The 27748-nt window shown below is 36.1% G+C and overlaps 1 protein-coding gene across 2 annotated transcripts; it reads right to left on the bottom strand.

The window, feature by feature from the left end:
- Positions 1–8596: 8596 nt before the first annotated feature.
- On the bottom strand, positions 8597–23002 carry LOC149575226 (Adenine nucleotide alpha hydrolases-like superfamily protein). Of its 2 annotated transcripts, none has more exons than XM_089815043.1 (7): positions 22306–23002; positions 16040–16388; positions 15832–15918; positions 9924–10045; positions 9640–9733; positions 9100–9548; positions 8597–8934 (listed from the first exon to the last, which is right to left on the bottom strand). In XM_089815043.1, the coding sequence occupies exons 1-7, from the start codon at positions 22614–22616 to the stop codon at positions 8832–8834; spliced, it is 1515 nt and encodes a 504-aa protein (XP_089671169.1). In that variant the 5' UTR covers positions 22617–23002; the 3' UTR covers positions 8597–8831. The 2 variants fall into 2 exon arrangements, with proteins under 2 accessions (XP_089671169.1, XP_089671170.1); XM_089815044.1 differs by having other exon boundaries at positions 9924–10039; positions 22306–22766.
- Positions 23003–27748: the final 4746 nt, after the last annotated feature.

The raw sequence follows: 27748 nt of genomic DNA on the forward strand, positions 1-27748 counted from the left end.
TTATTTTAAATCAAATAAAGTTTGATCATTCGAACATCATAATATTAATCTAAGTATCAAAATTAAACCATTTACTAGGTAAATCACATAGCAAAGCCCACATGGAAACATGAGAAAATCGACCAAAAGTAGAAAAAACTACACATGCAAAGACAACTCATCAGTTTCAAAGAGTTGACAATCAGATACGAGTCATCCTTCTCATTAGAAGTAATCAAGTTATGACCAGGATTAGACCTGATCATTATCCCCCATTCTTACCACTGAGTTTTTGCGATAAGACAATCATCTTGGCAATATAAAAAAGTCAATGTCTACTACCTACAGCTTGCATACAAGATGAGCATGTACAAATGCATATGTATATCTAAACTAATTAGGCAATGACAGGGAGTAGTACATCATGTAGATCCCACCTAACAGTGACTACGAATATGTCCATTTACCATATTAGGCACATAAGACAAAAATACACATGCAAGTATAGGTTAAGTACTATAATTAATCAAAGAGTACAAATAACTTTAGATTCTAATATAAATAACTCCTAATCCCAAATATATAATAATCATCATTTAAAGATACATCATGAGACATCATGAATTCAAGTTTATTTAAAACATCATCAAATAACACATGAAACAAATCAATTATGCAATCAATCTGAATATATAATCAAGTCATGAAATAATGCCTTATAACTGTAAATCAAATAGCTTTGAGACTAATACATGCATGAAATAGGCTAAAAGAGTTTGACAATAATAACATAAAAGTAAACCATGGGTGGGCACTACATATTTGTTGACAAATTAGCCAAAAACAATCTTTGTATTTGCTTGGCAAATGAAAGATCAGATTTTTTCAATCCATAAAAAATTTAAAAGGTGTTAACTTCTTAAAATGAAGTACCAATTCCAATTTTTAGATTCCTAAGAAATAAATGAAAAAATGAATTACATTAGTTTACCACATTAGCAAAAATACTTCTTCGTATTGACTCAGCAAACAAAAGATGGGATTTTTTCAATTAATAAAGAAGTCTCTGCCTATCATGAAAAGTACAAGGTGGGAAATTATAAGAACGTTCTTTAAAAGATGAAAAGATGCAAGATTATTGTTAGATATTATATAGTGTTTAATGCTATGAGGCAAAAGCATAAGGTCCAAAATTACAATACATAGTTTTTTTCAAAGATTTTTTAGATTCAAATTACTATTTACTTGTTTGAATTTTATATCATAAATCTTATATGAAATATTCTAATGTATCACTTTAGACATCACATATATCATAGTATTGGATTCCAAAGCGTTTCAATTTTTTGAAGTATTGGACTTGGATATTAAGTTACATATTGTTATAAATGAGGTATATGATATGTTTTAACATTTAGTTTTTACTATTATCTAATTTAATTCTAAATATTCTACAAATTTTGACCTATGTAATAGTTATACTTATTATGAGCCTTCAAATATTTGTGAAAAGAGGATAAGCTAGCTTGAGCTCTTGTTATTGTAGAAAAGTTTAGCTTTAGAGGAATGCATGGACATCCATCGGATTATAAATAGAAGTAGATTTAGACAATGAATTTCTCATTCCGAAAGATCTATTTTAAATCTATTGAAAATATAAATGATGTGTAACATTGGTGAGTTAATAAAAGGCACCGGCTAATCTCCAAACAAAATGCACTGAAGACAAAAAAAAGTCAAACATGATTCTTTTTCAAATTCACGAAAACACACTGAAATTTTCTTCCAAAACATATAGATCATGAAGATCAAATGGTGAAGATTTCAAAAAAAATCATTGTGTTTTCATTTTTTTAAAATTTAGTCAATGGTGCAATTTGTAGGGAGGATAGTTGTGTCCTTAATCAAATTACCCAAAGACATGTATTTGCTATCTTCTACGATAATTGTATGGTTTATCGTACGAGGATATTTTTACAATTTTGATTCAAGGGAAAATTTTAGTTGATTTCACACCACACAGATTGCCCCCAAAGTCATTGTCTTCTTTTATTTCTTCGTTGATCATAACAAATGATTTAGAGGAAGTGTTCTATATTTGATTAAATAGTTGCAGGGAAAAAAATTCCGAAAATCAGGTGTAAAATACTTTAAAAATGGTCAATGTGAGCATAGCTAAATTGGGCTTCCCTGCCACAGAGCAGAAAAGAGAGAATTTGGATTCTCGTTCCTCAAAATTAAACAACTCCATGTGACCTCGCCCCTGAGGGAGCAAAAGACGATTGAAATGCAACTTTTTGGCCATCCTACGATCTATAAACAGCTGCTTGCAATGTAAACAGACGTCATTACAAACAGAGATTTGTTCATCTCCACTCTTACGTGCTTTCTATTCTATGTCTGAGAAACCCTGTGGGAAGCAGTAAACAAATGCACGTAGCAGAAGGAAAAGGGAGCATCTGTTTGGCTGAGTGTTACTTCATACCAGATTTGGTTGCTATCAGCCTTAGTGCAATGAGAAGATAACATATAACTAGAATGTTCTAGACGACCCAATCCTCGATCTCTTCTTCCGAGATAGGGTAAAAGCAGTCGATAACGTTTCTGGCATACAGAGCAATGGCCGCAAAAACCAACAGAGACAGAAAAGTGTCCACGATTATATCAACCAGATGCAATTTATACTTTGTCCGTAAAACTGGATCTGGGACTGAACTAGAACAAATGTTGTTGCGGGAGACTGGATCTTTGTCTATGGCTTTGCTTACTGTGTTGGGGGCATGGGCTGGTATGAAGCTTCCAGAACAATGAAACAACAATAGAAATCTGGAAGCTTCCAGAACAATGAAAGAACAATAGAAATCTGCAAGCTTCCGGATGCAAAGAATTTCTGTTTTTTTTTACTTCAAAAATTAATAAAACCTCCGGCTAAAATGGGAATGGCCAATAATAAAACAGAAATTAATGAGATAAATATAGTTTAGAAATAGAACACTTTTAAACTTTAACATTAGACTAATTTTAGGTTGAGAAATTAATTAGAAAGAGGCAAGTGAAAACATTAGTTCCCTGTCTATATATAAGCAGGGACTAATAAGTACAAACTCCTGCTTTAAAATTCTTGCAGAACAAACGAAAAAAAAAGCTTCAATTTGCTCTTTATTTAACTTTGTGAGTTTTGAAAGATTGAGGATGGCCAGATTGAGTATGGCGGGCCATCCTCATGATGTTCGTAGATATCTCATATGGACATCTCATGTGTCCCCCAATGCATCCAACCCTGTCCTGTCATGCCCAAAATACAAGGGCAAAGAGACACTAATTTTTTTTTTAAAACAAGGAACAATACTAATTAAATTTACTCACATGATGAAAAAAAAAAAGGATGAATCAACTTTTTCAAAACATTGTAATCCAAAGGGCTAACTAAATGATATAATCATTTAGAAATCAAATAACTAAAGTTTATGTAAGCTTTACTCTAAACTGACTATATCAATTTTTGACTCCACTCTAAATAAACATTTCTAACAATAACGATATAATTAAAATTAGATAAAACTAAATGACAATTCTTCAAATAGATTACTTAATCTTAATTTAACTTCGAACATACTAACTTAACATTATATTAACAAATTTTCACTTAAGTTTTACTTTACATTTAACAAAAGAACATACTGACAAAATTCACTTAGTTATCACTAAATTTATAATAACTAAACACCCCTTCTTCTTCTTCTTCTTTTTAACACTAAAATGACATACACCAATTTTCTAATATTTAAAGAAACACATAATTTAAAAGACTTAAACATAACAACTATCAAATTTTAAGACTCTATTTAACACTAAAATCTTAAAATTATCAAATCCTATCTACAACTTCACCAATCTAATCATAAAACTAATTAAATCTTTACTAATACTAAGAGCTACATTATTAGCTAACTACATTAACTAATACTTAAACAAATTCTAATTTTATTTTATTTTTAATTTTACTTTTATTTACATGTACTAATAATAAAAATAAAACATACTAATTAAATTGCAAAAGAAATTTTTTTTTAAATACTAACAACCAATTTATGCTAACACACTAGCTTCAACTATATCTTTAATTAATTAACTTCTAAATTAATAAAACTAGCGAAAAATCTAAAATTATAATTAAAGCTTTAACTAAATTTCTAAAATATATAAATATATATATAACTAACTAATAAACCATCCCCACATACTACTTAACATTTCAAACACACTAATAACCATAACTTTATTAAAACTCATTCTTAATTAACAAATGTTAACAGCCTCATTACTAATACTAATTTAATCCAATACTATCCTAATAAAACAATAAAATTTCTAATACTAAACCAACCATACAAACTAACTACTACCCCACCTACTACCTAGCTACCCTAGGGCACAAGCCTACACTCTTCCCCATGACTGGCTTCATTTTCCCAAGCCTGCTCACACATGCCAAAGCTTGGGGAATGCAGCCAATAAGACCCTAAGGCAAAGTACGCTTGGGCAGAGGAGGTAAAAAGGGTAGGTAACAACTATACAGCCACGAAAATGCACTTCCATATGAAAGAGAGGACTTAGTTAATTTTTAAAAAAGTTAAAAAAAGCAATGTGAAGGAAGTGCATTTTCGTGGTTGTATAGCCACGGGCAAAAGGGTAAGAGGTAAGGTGCTTGATTGAAAAGAATAAAACCTACCATCCTGCACTAAAAAAGAAAATTATCCCCCTTGCAGACTGACGCAAAAGGAGTGCAAAACAAGAATTAATGGCAAGAAATGAGTCATGGTATTGATGATATGGCCTGGCAAGAAGTGTACGCCTAGAAAAGGGGAAGGAGGGTGAAAAGAATGATTAGTTGGGACTTTAACTAAACTTGCTCCAAATCTCATTTGTTAAGAAGGTGATAAGACAACTCACCTAGAGGCACATGGGATAACCTTTTTGTTGTTAGCGCATTTAAAAAAATAAGCCTTGTTAACGCCTAGGGAGAATGGGAATGGGAAAAGTAAGGAGTTAAGGTTAAAAGTTTTCTAGGTGAGGACTAGGAGTAGATAAAGGTGGTGGTAGAATTTTTTTATAAATTCTATTTATATTTAAAAATTGATTATTATTTTTTTGAAGATATTTTAAATTATAATAGAATATTATAAACACTGTTATGTCTGTTGCTTTCATTTTTTTTTTGAAGCCCCATGCATTTTCCAACATCCTGTAGATGCTTATTGAGATTTTCCTCTCTTTTTTTTGCCATTGAAGTTATGTGAATTATTTCCTTTGAGGTAACTATTTTTTTTTAAGTAGATTTATTTAAACAAAAAGGGACAATTGAAATACTAGCAGGGTGATAATATTCACTAGGGATTATTTTCCCAATGTTCTATACGGGCTTACAAAACTAAGTGTATCCCTTAAATCTATTAGATAATTAAGGTAGAATCTTATGCAAAAAAAAAATTATCGTGTCTAAAGTAAATTAATCCAAGGATTATATTTGTCATTCAATTCACTTGAACTCATGTAGAGAAATTCACAAATCATGTCTAGAGTAATACCCTCCCATCTTTATACAAGAGAATTAAATTTTTCACTATAATATCAAGCAACATTTTAAGCAACTATGTGATTCATTTCCAAATTAGAGATTAAAATTACAATGAAAGAACGTATTGAAGCCACAATTTAATGATACAATAAAACTTCTCTTAAGCAAGGATTACTCAATCATTATTTTATTGACCACCTGATTCAAGGCTCCGCCGAGAAAGAACAAGGAAGGAAACCCGACATCGCTGCCACTTCAACAATAAATTAAAATACATTTTTTTACACAGGTTTTCAATCTCATACATCACTGAAATACAGTAACAAGTTGAATTTCCTTCTTCGCCCTTAACAAGGGATCCATTTTGAATTTTGTAATACGTCACGGTGATCGTGGAGAGAACGAAAACTAACCAAAAGACAACCAATCACAACATGAAGACAAAACCAGACATTCACTCCCATACCAGGTTTTCACAACAGATTCAACATTGAACCAAACTAGGGAAAAGGTGGATTTTTCCAACAGGACACGTCAGACACAACACCATAACATATGCCCAATCAAGGCTAAATTCTCAAGAACTTTTGTTCTTCCAAAGATGCCCTTTTGAGGCTAATATAACAAGAGCTCTCGTTCTTCCATTCTTACATACCAAAACTCAAATGTGGTTTGTGTCGACAAGTAAGGGCCCATAACACCCTACCCTCTCTCCCTCTTCTCGTCCTGAGAAGAGACTCTACACTGTTGGAGCCCAACTGAAGACCTTTCCCCGAAAATGGCCACTTCTGCCCTATCCGAAGGTGAGTAATGCCAAAACACCCATACAAGAAAACTTCGAAATTCAAGCAAAACATGAAAGAAAAGCATTCAAGAAAACATGTTTCAATCCTTTCCAAGCACACCCAACATACATACAAGTATACCAATGGACAACACAATAACATAAGCATGAATCAAGCATGAAACAACATGAGCAACATGAACAATATGAACAAAGGGGATGAAGAACTCCTACTTTCACAAAAAGGTTATGGTAAAATGAACAAGTTGAGAAGAGTTTTTCCTTCCTTCTTTCAATCTTCCAAAACTTCACTCTAAAACAAGAGATTAGGTAACAACCAAAACTACTCAAAAATGCCTCTAAATAAGATCCAAACTCAACCACCTAAAAAGGGCAATAACTTCTCCCACTTGCCTAAAAATCTAGAAGTTTCTAACTCAACCAAACCTAAGGTTAACCTCTAAGTGGAGTTGAAGTTATTCAACCCATGGTAACAACTTTCAATTTTCGCACTAAAGCAAAAATAGACTTTTTGAGTGACCATAAAAGTCAACAAAAGAGGCTAAAGGGGTGGAAAATGCCCCCAACCCATACCCATACCCCTTGGGTATTAAGATTTCATGATTTAAAGCCTTAAAAATTGATTTGGGACCAAACAAATGCTAAAAAAATTTAAGACTATCTAACAACTCCAAAAATACAAATAAAATATGACCAACGAGGTTTCCACAAATGGTGCATAGGGCTCAATTTCGTTTCTCCGTTAGATTTTCCCACTAAAACATGTTGCACACTCATTGCACACATCAGTAGCTCAAGAAAATCGCATACATATATTCAAAACTTATCTGGATAGTTACGTAAATCAAAACATGAATCTTTCATATAATTAACTGTTTAATTTATTTATGCTCATATTTAATCAATATAACATAACTTATTCATTAATTCAGATTAAAATACTAGAATAATCATCGTTAGGCATGCATATAACTAACATCATAAACATCACCGGTTAAGAAATACTGAACTATCTGAAAGCATAAAACTTTGAACATCGAGATACCAAAATCAACATCCTTATCATCAAGTGAAAAATGCCTTGTATCATTGTTAGTAAAATTTTAATGTTTAATTAGTTGAGATAATGTAATAGTTCTCGAATCACTGAGTATTAAAACAAGGATGTATCAACTTCTCTTAATTTCATTAAGACATTCACAACATAAAACCATTACTTCATATCCGTTCAAATCTCTTACAACAGATTTAACAAAGAAATTCATATTTAATAAGTACGTGCGAGGAGGGACCTTACATGTCCCCCTGCCTTTCCACTGTTTCAGAAATAATTACAAGAGTTTGACAAATATTAGGAAGAACTGGGAATTGTCCCTAAGCCCTCCCCTACCACAAAAATGTCCCCGGTGCAAGGAAACATATATCTATTATCAATAATACATGTTGATGATTATTGTCATCTCTCCATACAATATAGTCAAATCATTTCACTCGTCTACATTAGTTTTCACAATATTGCCTCAACTACATACAAAACCATGTGAGAAACCCATACAAACGAGAGAGACACGCTTGGCAAGGTTGACCACACTTGGGATTTGGCAAGACTAGGGGAAAAAAATCAGTTTCTAGCGATTCTCACTTAGAGCTAGTTCCTAGAGAGCCCTGGGCCCCTAAAACTCAGCTAGGGAAGATCACTTAACCCAGGACTTGCCACTCACACCTAGTGTCCAGGAACTACGAAGAAAATGGACTGAACATATTTCCGTTTAAGGAAACAATTGAATTTTAAAATATATATAGACACACACTTGGGTATCCACCGCAGTCTTATCAACCCTTCAGTTTAATTGCACACTAATATTCTAAAAAAATGTGGCATTCAAACACTACAGCTTGTTAACCTAATAGTTGGAGTCATTTTCTAGGTTAACCTTTTTATTTCACAGAACAATATATAAATAACATATTGTTGTAATAGTTAGCATAATCATTTCTCAAACTCATACAACACAAAAAGATATCGTCCTAGACAAATTTCCACTCACACAAGGCAATCTTTAATCATGTTTAAACTATTTCCCTGAGCTTTTGAGCTGATGACACATGTTAGGGAGTAATTATTACTTCATTATAAAAATCTAATTTCATATCATTCCAATTATAGATATGATTCAAAGAGTACAAGTATTAATTGATGTGATATAATGTTCAATTCTTATATTAGCTAGATCTTACTAAAAAAATCAAGAGGCTTGCACATATTAACATAAATTAAGACAAGTGTTCGAGTGCAGTTATGACAGATTGAGATTGATAATTATGATTGCTCAACTCTATGTAGCATATCACGAATCATTGTCAAGCTATTATCTCCATTAACAATGAGATTGTAATGTGCAAATGTGTGACTTCTACAACATCATCCTTTGGAACAAAAACATGCCAGACACAACCCAGAAATACACTTCACTTTCCAAACTTCTCTATATTCTTTGTTACCTCCTTCAAGTCAGCATCCTGAACTACATCTTCATCATCATCAGGAAGCAAGCAATCCTTGATTTGCCTCCTTAAAATTCAAAAACATACCATTAGTATAAGAGCTTTATAAAAATTTAAAAAAATCATCCCATCCTAAACCAAACAAATTCAGTATGCATGCATGCCACACCCATATATTGAAATAAAGGTTGTAGTTCTTCTAATAAACTAAAATGATTTTCTATAGACTTGCCTCATCCAACTATCATTTGAGATGACATTTTCTACTGCTCTCTTCTTCATTATATCTGGTAACAGTGAATAAACAAACTGGCTGGATGGCTTCTGTTCCTGCAGAATCTGAAATTGACAACTAGGACAACACAAGCAATAAAAGACTGGTGAAGATAAGTCCAATCTTGTCTCTTTATGTTCTAGGGCTGCTTGTAAAGTTGTCAAGTCAAAACTAGTTCCAAAAACCTTTCTAATCTCCCTGAAGTCCTTCTCATTCAAAGGAGCATTGCATATTGGACAAAGCAATTCTAAAGAGGTATTATCATCACTCCTGCGATGCTGTGAGCCATCACTCCTCCTATGGGACAATCGGCGACCAGTATCAGTTTCTGGAAGCCTGTTGAAGTCAAATGGTTTTAGTTTCTCTGCTGTTCGTGCTATTGTGCGCTCCCTGGAAGGATTTTCTTCCTACAAACCAACTCAACAATTATAATTAGAAAATTGGGGAAAAACAAATATTGCTCAGATATTGATCTAATGAGAAACTTGCATAGCATACCTGCAATAATGCAACAAACGATTCTACTAAACTGTTCACACTGAAATGAGAACCAGAAAGTGTAGATAAAGCTTTTGTGAAAACTGTCTTCCAACTGCCCTGCCCAACAGCAATTATAAATGGCTGATCAATCACCCAGAAACTAAGATGCAACCCTAACCTTCTTATACTTTTACTGCCATCGTCAATAATTATTCTTATCATGCTAGGGAACTGATCAAGAATGCTTTGCAACATACAAGTGGATTCTAGCAACAACAGAACTTGCAAAGAATGATACAAACCTGTTTACATGACAAAGCATGGTTAGCTCTTTTGCAACACAATCTCGGAGAGGAAGAAGAATGGGAACCTTCCATCTTGCATCAACATGCTGCACATCTCCAGGTAAAGAATATCCCTGTCCCTAATGAAAAACAAGACAAGTCAACTAAACTTCCAATCATTCCCATCTGCATGCATCCATGGATAGATAAGTCTTGTCAAACTTCAAGAACAAAATTATGCAATGAATTACACAAACTAGTAAACTAATAACTCAGTCATCAGTATTCTTGCAAATATATAGAATCTAGATACAAGGAAATATCATACACTGCTGGATTAAAAATCGATGTAAAAAAGTAAACTAGGTAATTATGTGATAAGCACTTCAAATCAGCAAGGATACATGCGGACATGTCCTGGCCCAGGCACCATCCCCATCCGCAATATTGTTTCCAGGACTAGTATGTGGTAGAGAACATCCCATTGGCATCCCCACAAAACCCCAAATCAAGGAAACATTACTGAAACATGTCCCTAATCCGATGGGATGGCAAGGAACATCTATGGGATGCTTGGTTCTTAAGGGGACAACCATGGACAACCCCAGATGTCCCTCAACTGCCCCGATAAGGGCCAAACATCCCAGATGTCAAAAAAATTTGTTGGAGTTCAATTTCAATAAAACAACACAGTTATAGTATTAAAACAAATTTTGAATATGGGTGTGGGGTGGGATCCCACAAACCCTCTCGTGCTCCTCAACCTAAAATGAAGATTTAAGAACATGTTTGTTTCCAAGCTATGCTTGGATGTGAGAATGGATAGTGTTGGTGATTGCACCTAGGGATTGTTGGCTGTCATTTCTCTCAAACCCTACCTTCTCTAAGTGTGAATCAGATACCACTATTTGATACCTTGAAGTTGAAGATTTTTGGATTTTTTCTTGAAGGTAGATTTCACTATGAGTTTTCTCAGAGTTGCAATTAGTTTTTAGAAAATTTATTTCAAGTTTTCTTAGCTTGAAGTCAATGAGAAAAAAATCAAAATGAGCAGCAGTGAGAAAATTGTGAATGAGATGAGTACTGAAGAAGATGTTAACAGAGTGGATTAAAGCATAACACAACAAAAAGTTCTATTGGAAGTGCAGCTTGAAAAAAACATTTTGTATGCGCTTCATACAAACTTCAAAAACAAGAAAAGCCCTTTCAACACAAAAAGCCCTTTGCTTTAGTTCGTTACAAATGGACCACTAATAAGGCTAAATATTCAAGAGGTAGCAGACATTGGTTATGCCATGTTTGCAATACTGATTATCAGAGGAATTACACCAGGGTTGAAAATCATTTATTAAGTGAGCCCGATCATGAGGTTAGAGTTTGTCGAAGTATAAAACTAGAACTGGTCGATATACTAAAAAAGGGAGAGTGGGGTAAAACATACAGCTACTACTACTAAGTAACAAACATTCATCTAGAACAACGCAATATATTGATGAACATTCCAATCCATCAGTTGGAGAGCACTGCGGTAGAGGGAAGAGGAAGACCAATTCTCCTACAATTGAAAAAAATAAAGTGATAGGTATGATAAATTTGCCCCCAAACCCCATCAAACTCTTAAGTCTAAGCAAGTGATAGGCAAATGATGAATAATGATCATTAAAATCTTTTAAAAAGATATCCCTTGCCCTTGTTGCAAATCTCTGCATATTCACAGACAACGCCACAATCAAGGATTATCTTGTTTCATACATTGGACAGCTTGTTCAATATACAATGCCCGCCATTGGCAAAGTCGGCATGTTATAGTCCTCATACTGCTGAATAAAAGTTATGTCATAATTGGCAAGAATGTCATTTTCATAATGCAAAATGTATCAATCATGCCTTGAATAGACAATTTATAGATGAATCCCAATTATTAGTATCCTAGCTAAAGTCAAAATATAACATAACTAGTTATCTTTTTACTTAACCTATACTCTTTGCTAATGAGCTTGTCAATAAAACAGTATTTGAAAGCTTCAAAAAAATTTCCCTGCTTGAATATAGGCACCAATCATTGAGACGAAGTGAATATATCACGCTACAACAACATCCAAGACCTGTCTTCAACAACAACACACGACTTGTCGTAATGTTAAGTAATGCAACCTCCTCTAAGCCATAGACTTGTAGTTTTAGTTTTGGTATGTATTTTAATACCATGGATATCATGGCCCATTAATGGGTTGCCAAGGGCTAAACCTTTAGTTGAGATTCAAGAAACAGAGGAGAATGAGAGTGAGGTAGGGGATGGTTGGTTAAAAATGTCGCTTTGATGGCACATCAAAAGGCAATCCGGGTCGCAGTGGAGCAGGTTGTGCAATCTTATACGCAGAAAATAACATTATAGTTCTTGGTGCAAAGGTATTGCCAAAAGGGTCGAATAATGTAGCAGAATGCTTGGCTGCATTATTCGCTCTTTGACTGGTTAAGAAAAGCGATTGCAAGAAAATTCATCTTTTTGGTGATTCTCAGATTGTGATAAAATAGCTGTAACAGGTAAGATGGAAACTTGGTTCCTGGACAAATTTGTAAGAAGGATTCAAAGGCTATTACAGGGATTTGAAGAATATCAAGTCACACTAGGCGGGAAGGGAATGCGTAAGTGGACAAGATGGCTAGTGCTGGAGTGAATTTGTTAGAACAAACAGAATCGGTGGAAGACTTTAGATTTATAAATCTTCATCCCTTTGTAAAGTCATTTCGATGATACTTAAACCCTTCTAGGGGGCGACTATGTAATGATAAGGCAGAGTGATTGGTTAAGTAGACTCAGGCAATGGTGTACGCGGGAATGTGCTGGGGATTTAGCATTGGGGGCTGCGATTACAATGATGGGATGGCGTCATTCCTTGCAACGTGAGGAAAGGGACAAAACCTTATAGATTTATGTGGGTATTCAGCAGGCCCACAAAGCTAAGGTCGCTGTCAAAAAACAAAGAGAGGTGAAAAAAGAGGCTAAAAAATGGAACCAAATTTTAATCTGTCAATGCCGAAGAAAAAACAAACACTGGGATTCCGAAGTAGAATCACACCAAGGCGTCATTAGGATTTAGGATTGGGGGCTGCGATTACAATTATGGAATGGCGTCATTCCTTGCAACGTGAGGAAAGAGACAAAACCTTCTAGATTTATGTGGGTATTCAGCAGGCCCACAAAGCTAAGGTCGCTGTCAAAAAACAAAGAGAGGTGAAAAAAGAGGCTAAGAAAAGGAAGCAAAATTTAATCTGTCAATACCGAAGAAAAAACAAACAATGGGATTCTGAAGTAGAATCACACCAAGGCGTCTGGCTGAGGTGTTCTGTGTCGATGAGGAGTTTTCAGAATTCTTTGCCAGTTGCATGGGAAGAAGTTCATCAAAGAGGACTTCCACCCAAGGATGAATGTTGATATTTCGTCCTTGTTTTGTGCCTAGGCCTTTCTTTTGGCTCAGAATAAAGAGGAGGCAGCAAAGGATGATTGAATTATGTGTGGAACCGGAGTGGTGTTTGGGGTACCAACATTGATTGGATATGGCAGAGGTTGGGGTCAGCTTTCGTACAACGAAGAGCCAGTGGAGGCGCCTTGAAGGGTCAGCGGAATTAGTTTTCAGTTTTGCGATGTCAGTTTGGAAGAGGGTTGGGGAGGCGAGGAAAGCGTGGATGGAGTTGTTGCATTTCATGGCCAGTGGGAAGAGGACCAGCGGAGGATGGCTGAAGAATGGCGAAGGAAGTAGAAATCAATGTCGAGCAAAGTCAGAGAAAGCGATGAAGGGAAGATCCCAAGAGTGGTGATGTTGGACTAATAGCTGACGTTTCCCTTCGAGATTCGCGACATGGATTAACTTCCTCCTGTGTTCTATAAGTTGTATGGTTGTATCGAACATTAACAGGTCGACCTTTTAGCGCACATCACACATGACAGCTTTCAAGTTTCTAACAATTGGTATCAAAGCTTGGTCACAGGTTCGAATTTCATTGGGTAATGCTGAGGGGGGATTGTTGGACTAACAGCCGACGTTTCCCTTTGAGATTCGCGACGTGGATTAACCTCCTCCTGTGTTCTATAAGTCGTATGGTTGTATCGAACGTTAACAAGCCGACCTTTTAGCGCAATGGCAAACACAACGGCTTTCAAGTTTCTAACAGGTGCCACCACTGATTTTAGGCAGAAAGGAGAGGAGAGCAAAGTCAACACGGCAGGAGTGATGGTCAACAAAACCACAACAGGAGTGTTGCTGGGGTCAGCATGTGTGAGCTCATGTGTGGTCTCGTGTCAGATGCCCATTTTCCTTAGTAGGGCTTATTTGTTTTGGTGTGTTGTTTGATATAGTGTCTATGTCTATGGTCGAAAGGGAAGCTCATTAGTTTTTGTTTACTACAATGTGTGGGTAGAAGAGTCAATCAAGGCTTTTAGGCCTTTTCTGATGAATATGTGAGAAAAAAATTATGAAGGAATAAAAACATCACTTATCAAAAATAAATATCATGGACATCATATTCCATAAGTTCTGTATACATTTGATAATATTTATATATCTAAGTGTATTCCTTCAGCTAAAATTTGTGTTAATAGTTATACTTATGTGATTGATGTATACTTGTGTATGTGATCAAATTAGCTTCTATTTTATGATGTTATTGCCTTTTTAAGGTTTATTTATTAAAGGGTGTGTGAAATAAGTTTAAGTCCTTAAAATTCTTTGAAATTATTGGGTTTTCCACTTTGCTGAGACTTTCTGAGTTTTTGTCAGGTCTTAGAGCTGAATCCAAGTCCAAATCAAAAATCACCTTGCCAAGTCCTAGCTGGGTCCAAGTCTTGTAACATTTTCAAACACATATCAACCACTTCCACACAAAGGATTTTGTAGACCACAGCTGAAAACCTCTGGCATTAAATCAAACAGTTTTTTCCAGAAGCAGCATAAAGCCACATAGTTACCTGGAGCTATGGGGGTGGTGGATGGAAAAGCCTTCAAATTAGGTCACATGAGCAAATGAAGAAAGGATCACATACCAGAAATAAGAAGGCATGGGATATATTCCATTTAAATGCAGTTGCCAGAAATTGTTGATATGGAAATGGTTGCAGGGTCCCTGTGATGCAGTTTCCTGGTAACTTTGTAATAAAGGTGACTACACATCCATAGCTGATGCTATGTCAGTTAGTTATTATTTCTTAAATGTTTGCTTACCACCTTAGTGCTGGTAACGTTATAGCTAGTTAAAAACTTTTATGGGGCAGTTTTGATCTCATCCTAAGAGATATAAGAATACAAAGTTAAGTTTGTGAAAGTAGAAAGGTATCTTCAACTCCAAGCATTTACTGCCTAAATTCACGAGTTTCCTGGAAAAATATTATGAGCATTCAGGAAAACAATAACTCCATCTGGTACAGTTTCTATGCCCAAAATTGAAGTTAACAATCAATCAGTTCAATTTTCAGAAAACAATTGACATATGCAACCATGGAACACCATATTCTCCATGCAGAATAGATAACATTGAGATGATGCATTGACACCTCTCCAAGTTTGATCACAATATTAACTTAACAGGGATGCCTGAAATTTTGTATGAAAAATTCTAGTGATGAAATGGCATCCAAAGTCAAATTATCTATCGGAGCAGAGTCATGTGAACCTAATCCAAGAGCAAAGTCCTTTATTCAATCATCACTCACTACATCATTATAACCATTAACTATGGATGACAATAAACACTACACTTGAAAGGATATAGAATGAAATCTTGAACAAAAATTAAATTTCAAAAATCAAAATCAGTTGAAATAGTTTTCAAAAGCTTTTAATACTGGGTTATCCATACAGAACATCGCTAATAAAGCATTATTAGACTTTCCCCAGCAAGGAATCATTTAGGATATAAATAGTGCCAATACCTTTACGGTTGAGGCAACTACATGTGTTGCAATTCTTGTTGTACACAGACCTAAAATCAACTTGCTATAGCCATGTTCTACAGCAATCTGCACAAAATTTCAAAATTAAATCAGATTGACCTCAATGGAATGCCTAAATGCAACTTTTTTTCTCCCAAGCATGTAATATTCACAAAAGAGTAAAAGTGTATAGGCTTTCTAAAAGCACCTTCTGTAAGACTTGCAATCGAATGTAACCCAGCAAATCTTCCCTTCCAGTTGTATCTTGCACGCTTTCTAACAAATTTGACAGTTTTTGTTTTTGATCTGAACCATCTGTGGACCAAATGCTTTCGATGGGGGCAATATGCAGATCCTCTTGTTGATGTACTTTATCAGAAACAATAGACTTGATCCCTTCAATCACCTGACACGCTTCACGAAAAGAGAGTTGCAATGCTGCACTCTCATCCACAAAAGCCACTCCAAATTGAAATATACGAAGAATATTGTCTTTGCTTGCATCTAAATCTCTTTGTGCTTTAGATTGAATTTCTTGTATGAACTCCAAAGCAACCCTGCAAAAAGCATGTCTTGAAGTTAAGGGCGAGTAACATCACAAAGGAAAGACCAATTCAGACATTCAGTGTATTCTCTCTGAGTAAACAATAAGAAAAATAGTACTGTACAGATCAGACATGGATGATAGATGTGATTAGAACTTGTCTAACTGATGGAAAGTTATGGTGGCAGTGAGGAAACAAGTATCTGTTTCCTTACAAAAATGACCATTTACAATTTCAGCCTATGTTCCCCCAAGTTTCCGGTATGGGGACAGCGGGACGGGTTTTCAGGACGGCAAATTTTTTTGGCAATTTTGGGGACGGGGGGGGGAGACGGCAAACGGGGACGGCTATATATATATATATAGGGAAATTTGCAAATATAATTGAAATTTGCAAATATACATGTCATTCATATGAGCATGTCATTTAAACATTATAGAACCGTAACATACAACATTTGAATGCCATCTAGGAAATAATATCCAATTTTAGTACCCAATTGTCAAAATGCATATCAATATTAGTGAACACTGAACAATGAACATTAACAATTGTCAATATCATAATGTCACAATGATAAACATGATAAATCTGAAAATCAAAATCAAAATATGCCCAAAGCTATAGGCCCAAAGGGTAGAGGGCTGTCATAAAGTAATAAGTATCAATGTATCATAATCATGTTCATGTTCAACATAAAAAACAAAACATAGAAAAATGAAGCAACCTGCTGCTCCTATTCTGCCTCTATTGCCTTTTAGGGCATTTGGAGGGGCGGGGCCAACCTGGCCGACCAAGTTGGAGGCTTAAAAATATCTTTTTATGTTAAACTATTTTGATTTTATGCAAACAAAAAAGGGGGACGGCCAGCCATACCCGGTACGGAAAGGGGACGTCCCCCTTTTTTCCCTCTGCCATCCCCAAGTTTCCGAGACATCCCCTGCATTTTTCCACTTTTTGGAGACGGCTGGGGGACGTCCCCTATCCGTCCCCCCATCCCCAGGACATCCCCGTCCCCGAAACGTTGAGTTTTAGGCTGAGTACGTGTCCCCGGGGAACATAGATTTCGGCTAGGGATAAGAAATTATGTTATTGACATCCATTCACTGATTGTAAAATTATTTTATATGTAAGTTGCCTCTCTCTTCATGTACTTGCCTGTTTGTCTCAATTTCTCAGCTACTTGGACCAAAAGGGTGTTATCAACTTGTTGAACATGGAGAACTTTCAATGCTTATGTATACAGAAAGTATGGATATGATAAAAGTGAGGGAAACTTCATGCTTAACCATGTTTGAAACAAAGCAGCACTGCGATGGATGTGGATGACCTCCCAAGACTCTTCGTACTCGACCAATGTGTACATCATCTACAAATGCCCAATTGATCATTCATGCTCATGAGTTAGTGAATCACTTCTCATGAATATAGGATCATGAAGAATGAATTGAGATTAATAATTTTTTCCCTCTGCCGTCCCCAAGTTTCCGAGACGTCCCCTGCATTTTTTCACTTTTTGGGGACGGCTGGGGGATGTCCCCTATCCGTCCCCCCATCCCCGAGACGTCCCCGTCCCCCGAACACCAGGTTTTAGGCCGGGTACGCATCCCCAGGGAACATAGATTTCAGCTAGGGATAAGAAATTATGTTATTGACATCCATTCACTGATTGTAAAATTATTTTATATGTAAGTTGCCTCTCTCTTCATGTACTTGCCTGTTTGTCTCAATTTCTCAGCTGCTTGGACAAGAAGGGTGTTATCAACTTGTTGAACATGGAGAACTTTCAATGCTTATGTACACAGAAAGTATGGAAATGATAAAAGTGAGGGAAACTTCATGCTTAACCATGTTTGAAACAAAGCAGCACTGCGATGGATGACCTCCCAAGACTCTCCGTACTCGACCAATTTGTACATCATCTACAAATGCCCAATTGACCATTCATGCTCATGAGTTAGTGAATCACTTCTCATGAATATAGGATCATGAAGAATGAATTGAGATTAATAAAACTCATTTCAATGAGATGATATTACATAATGATACACAGGAAACAAAATTGTATAAAAATGAAAGAGACTGTGAATGTTTCATTATGTATGATAGTTGCCTAATTTTTTGCAGATGGAGTGTCCAACTAGGCAAGCCTGCTTGTGCACGCTTATGTCTGACCATCTGAGTACTAGGAATGGGTCATCTCCTTGGAAGTCCCAGTGCTTAAACCAAGTGAGCATCACCTAGATGCAATAAGTACCAAGTGTACCATCTGTGCTGATGAGAGATAGGCCATGACGATTGACTCGACATTAATGCAGCTGGCTAAAGTCACCTCATATATTTTGTTAGGAAGCCCCCATATCTCAGGTTGAGTTCTACACAATTGTCCCTATATTTTCGACTGTGCTAACTATTGTCACAAAAATTGACACTTTGGCTCTCCTAACACAATGGTAGAATTCTGATTATCGTCTTTCAATACCAGTGCTAGAGTCTCAAGGATGTGCTTGAGCTTCTTTAAGAATATATGCAGTCTGCTAGATAACTCTGGCATCTTGTATGCATTCTTGAGGTCAACATATAAGCTGGTCATGGTCCATCTTTCATACCTTCAATTACAAATGCTTGCAATCAATCAAACATGAATATTGAAAGACTTCTATTTAGGGAATTGCAAATTTCTCATGCAGTACCACCATTTGTGAGTAGGAATGCCTTCAATAACCAAACAGAAAACTCTCTTTAGCTAAACCTGATATCACTCACACGCCCAAATCCTCATTTGGAACCATTTAGGAAATCTGCATAAAACATGCATTTCTACTTTGAATTGACTTACTCCATCATTTCATCAATTTTCTTGTTCTTCATTTCATTCTCAACATTTTTCTTCATTTTACTTTTTATCTCCCATTGGCATATAATGCTTTGACAGGGTGCTGACTTTATTCTATTGCTACTATGATGATTTATTTGGCAATATCTTAGCTCAAACCATAGTTACAAGACTTGTCTCAAATCCTCAAGACTCGCCAGACCTGGTGAGCCTCAATCGATAGACTAATCCAAATTTAAAAACATAAGGAGCAAAAAAGAGTAAAATTTTGAGAATGCTTGAGTGAAAGCATGAAAGTCATGAGAATTATGGTTAGCTCTACTCCCAAATTTTATCTCTCTTTGTGACTCCCTACACAAAGGTATAAAGGAAGAATTCCATTTAAGAAGAAAGAAAAGAAAATGCCTCAAAAATCAGCAGCAGCAATCATATATACAGCAGAGACAATCAAACAAATAGCAGAGGTTGAAATTCACTGTAAGAACAGCAACTGTAATTGGTAAAGAAAGTGCTAAGCCCAAGATATGATCTGATCCTCAAAGGGTGTGATTAAGATATTAATTAACAGATGTCATTGGTCAATGGTGTCATTCATTGAAGGGACATGACTCTACCGCCACATGGGGGGGTATGAGTATCAAGGATAAAGCATTCAAGATAAGAAGGAACAGAATAAGATACAATGCAAGGAAGTCATACCCAGAAGTATAGGAGCTTGATATTATTATTGGAATTTGCAACAGATATCAATAGAAGGTTAATTTGATATAAAGAAGTGATCAGGAAATCAATCTAAGAGAGTTGTCTGAGCTAAAGAAATCAAACTTCAGATACATACATACATGAGTATCAAGGATAAAGCATTCAAGAGAAGATGAAACTGAATGAGATCTGATGCAAGGCAATTATACCCAGAAGTACAGAAGCCTGATACTATAATTACAATTGCAGCGGACATCAATAGAAGGTTAATCTGATATAAATATAAAATAAGCAATCAAAGAAGTCGATCTAAGAGAGTCCTCTGATATAAAGAAATCAGACTTCAAATACACACACGCACATGCACATCTGTCACTTTCCAAATGGCATCCACAAGATGGATAAGGACCACAAGGCCACCTCATAAAGATGCCTAAGGACCATCAGTTAAGGACAGATGGAAGCCAAGGAGGATAAAGTCCTGCCCTTGGGCCTAGGTGAGGGTCAATTTAAGGGCACAGTATTGCAGCTCCCTTACCATCCCCACATTGATCAATTGAAGTGAACAGTGAAAGACGCATCACTAGGTATGGCACCTCATAAAGATGATTAAGGACCACAAGGCCACCTCATCATGATGGTTAAGGGCCATATGAGGCCAAGGAGGATTAGGTGTTACCTGTAGGCCTAGGGTTTAGGGTCATTTTAGGGCAGCCGATTGCAACTCCTGTACTATCCCCACACTGATCAATTGTTGAAGTGAACCAAAAGGGAAACTCAATTATATTGACATGATAGAGGGGAATGGCATATGGCCCATACTAGATACACCACCTCATGACGATGGTTGAGGACCAACATGTTAAGGACCACATACGGCCAAAGAGGATAAGGTACTACAATTGGGCCTAGGGTAGAGGATACTTGGGGCACCTCATCATACCTTCCACTACAACCCTTCTTATAGTTGAGATCCCGACCAATAATTGGGATTTGTTGTGCAGATCAATATATACATTTTCTAACCCTAGAGTTGGATGCATCTCATGAGTTATATCTACATTATTATCCAATCTAGTTGCAGGTTTCCAAAGCAGGCTTATCTCATCTTAAACTTTAGCACGGATAATATCTCTAACTATATTTTGCTCTGGCAACGGCTAAATCCTAAACTAAAACATAAGTGTTACCAAGTGGGGCACTAAGTGTTTTTTTTCAAAACTCCAAGTCCTCCCTTGGTAGCATTTACATTTTAGTTTAGGGTTTAGCCAATACCTTTTGCTCTTTGCTTCATTTTGGATTTGTGAATTTAGGGCAAAGTATACGGTGATCCCAGAAAGGGACATTACAAGAATTGACTCCACAATATTCCTTCCAAAAGTTTAACAACCAAACAAATCCCAAATTCACTTAACATTAGCCCACAAGCAACAAGCTGACCATAGTCTACCTGCAACGGAGAGTGATTGCCCTAACAATGAACCGCCTTCAAACCAGTGCTCCATGGGGGCACATCACCCCAGAAAAACTTGTGTCTCCTGTAGAGGAATGTATCTGAGACTTAAGGACTCACATCTGTCACCTCCACCAGGGACGCCCCTAGGTTGCTATATGGCACGTCATTGCATCCTGAATGCAATCTTTAACTTAAAAAAATTAATTTGTCATTCATTGAGCACTTGCAGAGATGTTATATTGCAGATTTTGCCCTGAAAGTTTCAATTCACTTCAATTTCTATATCAGCATCACCCCTCCACCACTGTCCCCAAAATTAGGTCCGTGGTCCCCTGTCTTCGAACCCCATTCCAGGTCCCCATGTCCCCCCGTCAGTAACTCTGTGGAACACTGCTTCAAACCCAATTGGATGTTTTTTCTGTCTTAAATCAGTCATGCTAATGGAGAATGCCCTTCAATAGAATCTGTACACAAGTACCAGCTAAATTTGGTACCTTCAACAGAATCTGTAAACAAGTACCAGCTAAATTTGGTAGAGTAGAAACCTCTCGGATGTGGCTTCTAGGCATCGTGAACTACGGTTGCTAATGCATTCGTGGTGCGTCAGCAAGGATGGTGAGTCCTAAAATTTACAAATAAGGAAAAACAACAGAAAATTAACAAAATTTGAAAAAGTCCGAGGACCCAATATTTGGCCTTAGTACTGACCCAGGTTCAAGCTATGCCAAGCATGATCCATTATCAGTAAAACATCTAACTCAAATGGTGTTCTTGCCTTTACGACACTCTCCCATAATAATCGAAAATGAATAAGAAAGTTGAGAACTTTTCGATAAGAATCCTAGGTGTAGAAACCTTTTCCAGTTAACAAATGCATTGAGAGAATCAAATAAATAAACAGGCCACTAAGCTTTGTAGTGAAAATAAAAACATACCTGGAAGCTGGGCCTCCGGAAAATGCGAGAAGTAATTTGTCTGTAGGTAAGATCATGCCATGAGAATTCACCGCTCCCTTGAATTTAGCCAGAAGAGTGGCGTGGAGGCAATCCCCACAAAGTCTTTCGGTCTGGTTGGCCTTAACTCGGGCTTCTTTCTCTTTACACTTTGAACAGAAGCTATTGATTTCATTCCCCGTCTTCCCCTTTCTTTCATTACCACAAGCTGCGTTTGATGAAGAGCAAGAGAAAGAGGCTTCTGTTGTCCCATCGTTACAGAATGCGCCATTACACTGCACACCGCAATCCATCTCCAAATCCACTGTAACAAATTAATAAATTCGGTCCATATAATCGATTTGGAGAAGAGAAGCAGCCTTCGGATTGCGGTCTCTGTGCAGTGCTCGAAAAGAAAAGATGCGCGATATTCTATCGTGTTGTCCTCCAATCTGACATGCCGGTTATTCCTTAGGTTTGAAATGAGTGGGGAGATTGTGTGAGCATATTCCTCTTTTCAAGAGCATGATGTAACATTTTTTTGTAATTCTAGATTAGTTATTAGGCCCCGTTTGGTTACGGGAATACGAGGGACAGAATAGGGTTTTGACGGTGAAAATCTAGTTATGCAGCAAAATAGGGGCGTTTGATTCACCAAACGCAGAATCTGATTATCAGTTTTTTCTTCTAATTTTGGAGTAAAAATGGAAGAGGTTTCTTCCAAGAAATAGGTGGAATTTGAAATGAAAACTCGATTATGGATTTTTATGAAGGCATTTTAATCAAATCGTGGGGTCTGCAAAATCCATATTAGGGTTTTGAAAGATGATAGAGGCATTTGGGAAGACAAACCCGTGAGCCATTTTTCCTCCTACGACTTGGGTTTCTAGTGTTCTTGGGCGAGGTTGGAGTTTCTGTGGACAACGACAAGTTTGGAGTTTTGGGGGTTTCTGTGAACAACGACAACTTTGGAGATTTGGGGGTTTTTGTGGACATCGGTGAGTTTGGAGTTTTTGGGCCATTGTTCTCCACTTCGACTGACGGTTGTGGGGTTTTTCCACTTTCAACGACAACTGTGGGGTTTCTTCTCCCACCAATCTCTGCACGCACAATTCTATTCTCCCACCCATCTTTGCATTTTGGGGTTTTTCTTTACATAGATATATCATAGTTTTTTACCAGTTTGCTTAGCAAAATAATCAATATGTTCTCAGCAATGACTTCCAATATGTGTTCATGTCATTACCTCTGATTATCTGATTACATAGTTTATATCTGATTCTATTTCTATCTGCTATCTGCTTAGCAAAACAGTCAATATATGTTGTAACAGTTTGTTTCGAATATGTTTAGCAAAATAGACAGTATGTGCTCACTAATGAGTTCCAGTATACTGTTGTGAGAGATCAATGCAATACCATTAATCAAAGTGAATCATGCCAATAAAATGAACAACTAAACTATGGATATATCAAGTATGTATAGATCCATGCAAAACCATTCAACGTAGGAAACTCATAAATTGGAATTACTTCATATGTTAATCACACCAATGCCAATGAAATGAACAACTAAACTATGTAACAGTTTCTTGCCAGTAATGAGTTCCAATATAGTGTTGTGAGAGATCAATGCAATACCATTAAATAGAGCCAAGTCATAAAATCTGTATGTATCAACTATGTATAGATCAATGGCAATCAGGGCTTTTATCTATACATGGTTTATGAGGTCATAAACTATGTATAGATCAATGCCAATCTTGGCTCTGATGTATACATAGCTCATGCACATAGTTTATGAGTTCATAAACTATGTATAGATCATTGCAATTCCATTAAACATAGCCAAGTCATAAACTATGTATAGATCATTGCAATTTTATTAAACACAGCCTACTCATTAATTATGTATGGATGTACCTAACTAAAGCGTTTATGCCCATGACTCTATTCACATATTTCAGTTTTACATTACTAAAGGGTGGATACTAAATCCGACCTATATTTGTGTAGTATACATGGTAGATCAATGCCAACCATAGCTTTTATCTATACATAGTTGACCTGCACATAGTTTATAATGGTTCTATTTCTATCTGCTATCTACTTAGCAAAACAATCAATATATGTTGTAACAGTTTGTTTCGAATCTACTTAGGAAAACAGTAAACATGTGCTCAATAATAAGATCAATGCAAATCATGCCAATGAAATGAGCAACTAAACTATGTATACATCAACTATACATAGTTTATGACATCATAAACTATGTATAGATAAATGCAGAAAGAAACCCTATTCCCACATGCCAATAATGCTCCTTTTCATCTTCTAAAAGATAAGCCTCAGTTTCGGCAGACCCGACAATTTATTAAAACACATTCATAAAAACCCAAATTCATACATACATATGTGTGTATGTACATACATATGTGTGTATGTACATACATATGTGTGTATGTACATACATACATATGTGTGTATGTACATACATATGTGTGTATGTACATACATACATACATGTGTGTGTGTACATAAATGCATACAAACATGTGTGTGTGTGTGTGTGTGTGTGTGTGTGTGTACATACATACATACATACATATGTGTGTTTGTGTACATATAGACAAATGGAATCAGTATTATGCTTTCATTGGTAGACAAATTACATGAAGTAGAATGACACGTTATAGTAATTTGTTCATTATGGGCTTATGATCCTCAATAGTTGGTACTCCTTGTTGTATTTGAATGAATAATTGACTTCTTAATGCAATGAGGCTAGCAAATAATCATGTTGTATCTCATAACTGATAGTGTATAATTTGTCCATGTTTCAGGCCACTGATGGATCCTATGGATAGTATAGACGTTCAAGGATGCATAGGTAGGAAGACCACATACACCTGCATTCTCACAATTATTTTTTCTTTTGTTGGCATAGCCAAAGTACTGGTAGCCCAAGAAGGAAGTCGAATGGGTAAATGAATAAGAAAAGGAAATTCCTTTTGTAGAGCCATTATTCATCCCAATAAGGTGGATTGTCATGATCAAATTTGGATGAGTAGGGCAGCCTTCTCTTCTCTAGCTCGTATTCTCAGGCTGAAAGGAAGCTTGAGAGATACGATCCACTTGAAGTTAGAGGAACAACTAGTGATGTTCCTCCACACCCTTGGACACAATCTAAGGAACCGCAAGATTGCCCATGACTTTGGGCACTTAGGAGAGATAGTTAGTCGATACTTCCACAAGGTGTTGACGGCTATCTTAGCCCTTCACATGGATTACTTCATACCACCTAGTCTAGGCACTCCTCTTGAAATTAGTGGGAAGGATCATTTTGAACCGTTCTTCAAGGTAAATCGCGCATTGTTACAAGTTTATTATCTAGATTGTCGTCCTTATCTTATTATTACTTGAGCATACATTTGATCAATGTATCATATCCCATACGATAGCATTGGAGGTATCGACGAAACCCATATTCCAGTGCGAGACGATGTCGACATATAGGGTAAATATCATGATAGAAAAGGGACCCTGTCGCAAAATGTTATGGGGGTCTGCTTCTTTGATTGTAAGTTTTAGTATTGCTTTGTTGGTTGGGAATGTTTTGCTGCAGATAGTCGTGTTCTAGCCTCAACTCTAATCTACTTGTAGTTCCCCCTGGTAAGCCAAATCCCATTTTAATATACTCAAGGGTATGTTAAATGTTTTGAGTATTGACAATATACTTTCCTTATGTAGGAAAATATTTTCTAGTGGATGTTGGATATCCAAATGCACCTGGATTTCTCGCTCCTTATCAGTGTACACGCTAACACTTGAAAGAGTGGTCAAGAGATAACCCAATAAACTCTGCACGTGAGTTGTTCAACCATTGACACTCCTCTCTTAGAAATGCAGTAGAACATACGTTTGGTATTCTGAAGCAGTGTTTTCCAATCTTAAGACATGCAACGTCTTATGATATCATAACACAATCCTATATTGTTTTAGCATATTGCAAACTTCACAATTTCATTATGATAGAGGATGGCCTTCCATCGGAAGTAGCTATTGAAGAGGAAGATGATCATGATGGGATAGAGGTACCACTACTTGAGACATATGGGTTGTCTCAGGAGGATAGAAATGAGTGGGCCCAATTTCGAGAAGATATAGCAAGTACAATATGGGAAGATTATAGATCCCAAAAATAAATGATTTATTAGAAGGCAATGTGATTTATATGATTAAATTGATGTATGCATATACAATGATGGTGTGTGATTTCATTATTTTGCTATTAGTCCTTGCTACATTCCAATTAAATAAAAAGACCATTAACTTTCAATTTCACACCTACTTTATGTACAAAAACTCTTGATCATATCTGCTATACACAATCAAACTTGAAATGTAGATTACATTGTTTTAAATGTAAGAAAGCACAATTATTATACATCTTTGCATTGAGAAAGTACAATAACATGCTTCATGATGGGGCTCACGACTATTTACCTGCCATTGATATCACCATTTTGTCTTGTTGGTAGTTTTGTTGATGCTTATGTGTTATCATCAATTATTGCAACTTGCACACCAATCCTCTGTACATTTATTTTGTGCACAAATATTCCATCCACCAACATAGTTATAATTAAATTTATATTATCTGATGATTTGGAAAAGTTTCAATTGATTAGTACAGCAGGTTGATGATGTGTTTCATTTGATAGGAGTAGCTTAAATGTCTCCCAACTATTCCTCCTATATGTTGCCTCAAAACCACTCAAACTGTCACATGTTGTAGTTGAATAATGTTTATCATCTTTAGTTAAATGCTTTCAAGTTTATTAAATGTTAGCCTTATTGCATTAGGATTTATTAAAAAATGATATTTAAAGTTTATCATCTTCAATTTTAAATGAAATATAGCAAGGAGTACCAAATGATGAAGATCATAAGCCCACTAGTAACAAGAGAATAGTGAATTTGCTGAAAATTCTATTTTTCTGATGTTACTCCTTGTTGCATTCCATTTAAATTTAAAGAGCAATAACTTTCAATTTCAATCGTATGATTACTTTAAATTGTAATACGTTTACCTATTCAATATGTTAGCCTCATTCCATTACAATGTATTACAAATTGATATTTAAAGTTTATCACCTTCAAATTTAAATGAAATACAGGAAGGAGTACACAATGGCATATACAAAGCTCATGATGAGCATGGACAGATCTGATCATGTGAACCAGATGTGTTCTCCCATTAGTTTGAGTGATATAGATGGATCCCTCGCTGCGAGCAATAAATCTTCTTCTTCAAAGAAGAAAATGTGGACAAAATTGATGGAACGCAAGTTTCTAGACTTGCTCCTCAAACAATTTTATCTCGGACGAAAAGGTGAAGGTGGTTTTAAAAAAGAAGCCTGGACTGCCATAGAGAGGCATTCAAT

The sequence above is a fragment of the Cupressus sempervirens genome, chromosome 2 (assembly GCF_028749045.1).
Source record: "Cupressus sempervirens isolate cs-2001-9-10 chromosome 2, ASM2874904v1, whole genome shotgun sequence".
NCBI classification, from domain to species: Eukaryota; Viridiplantae; Streptophyta; class Pinopsida; order Cupressales; family Cupressaceae; genus Cupressus; species Cupressus sempervirens.

What these genes read in the sequence shown, in the direction of transcription:
- LOC149575226 (XM_089815043.1), bottom strand. Translation starts at nt 22,616, where the DNA reads ATGGATTGCGGTGTGCAGTGTAATGGCGCATTCTGTAACGATGGGACA. An exon ending in TCCGGAGGCCCAGCTTCCAG is followed by an intron (nt 16,389 to 22,305) that starts GTATGTTTTTAT and finishes TGCTTTTTGCAG; the next exon opens with GGTTGCTTTGGAGTTCATAC. An exon ending in TAGTTGCCTCAACCGTAAAG is followed by an intron (nt 10,046 to 15,831) that starts GTATTGGCACTA and finishes GTTTTTCATTAG; the next exon opens with GGACAGGGATATTCTTTACC.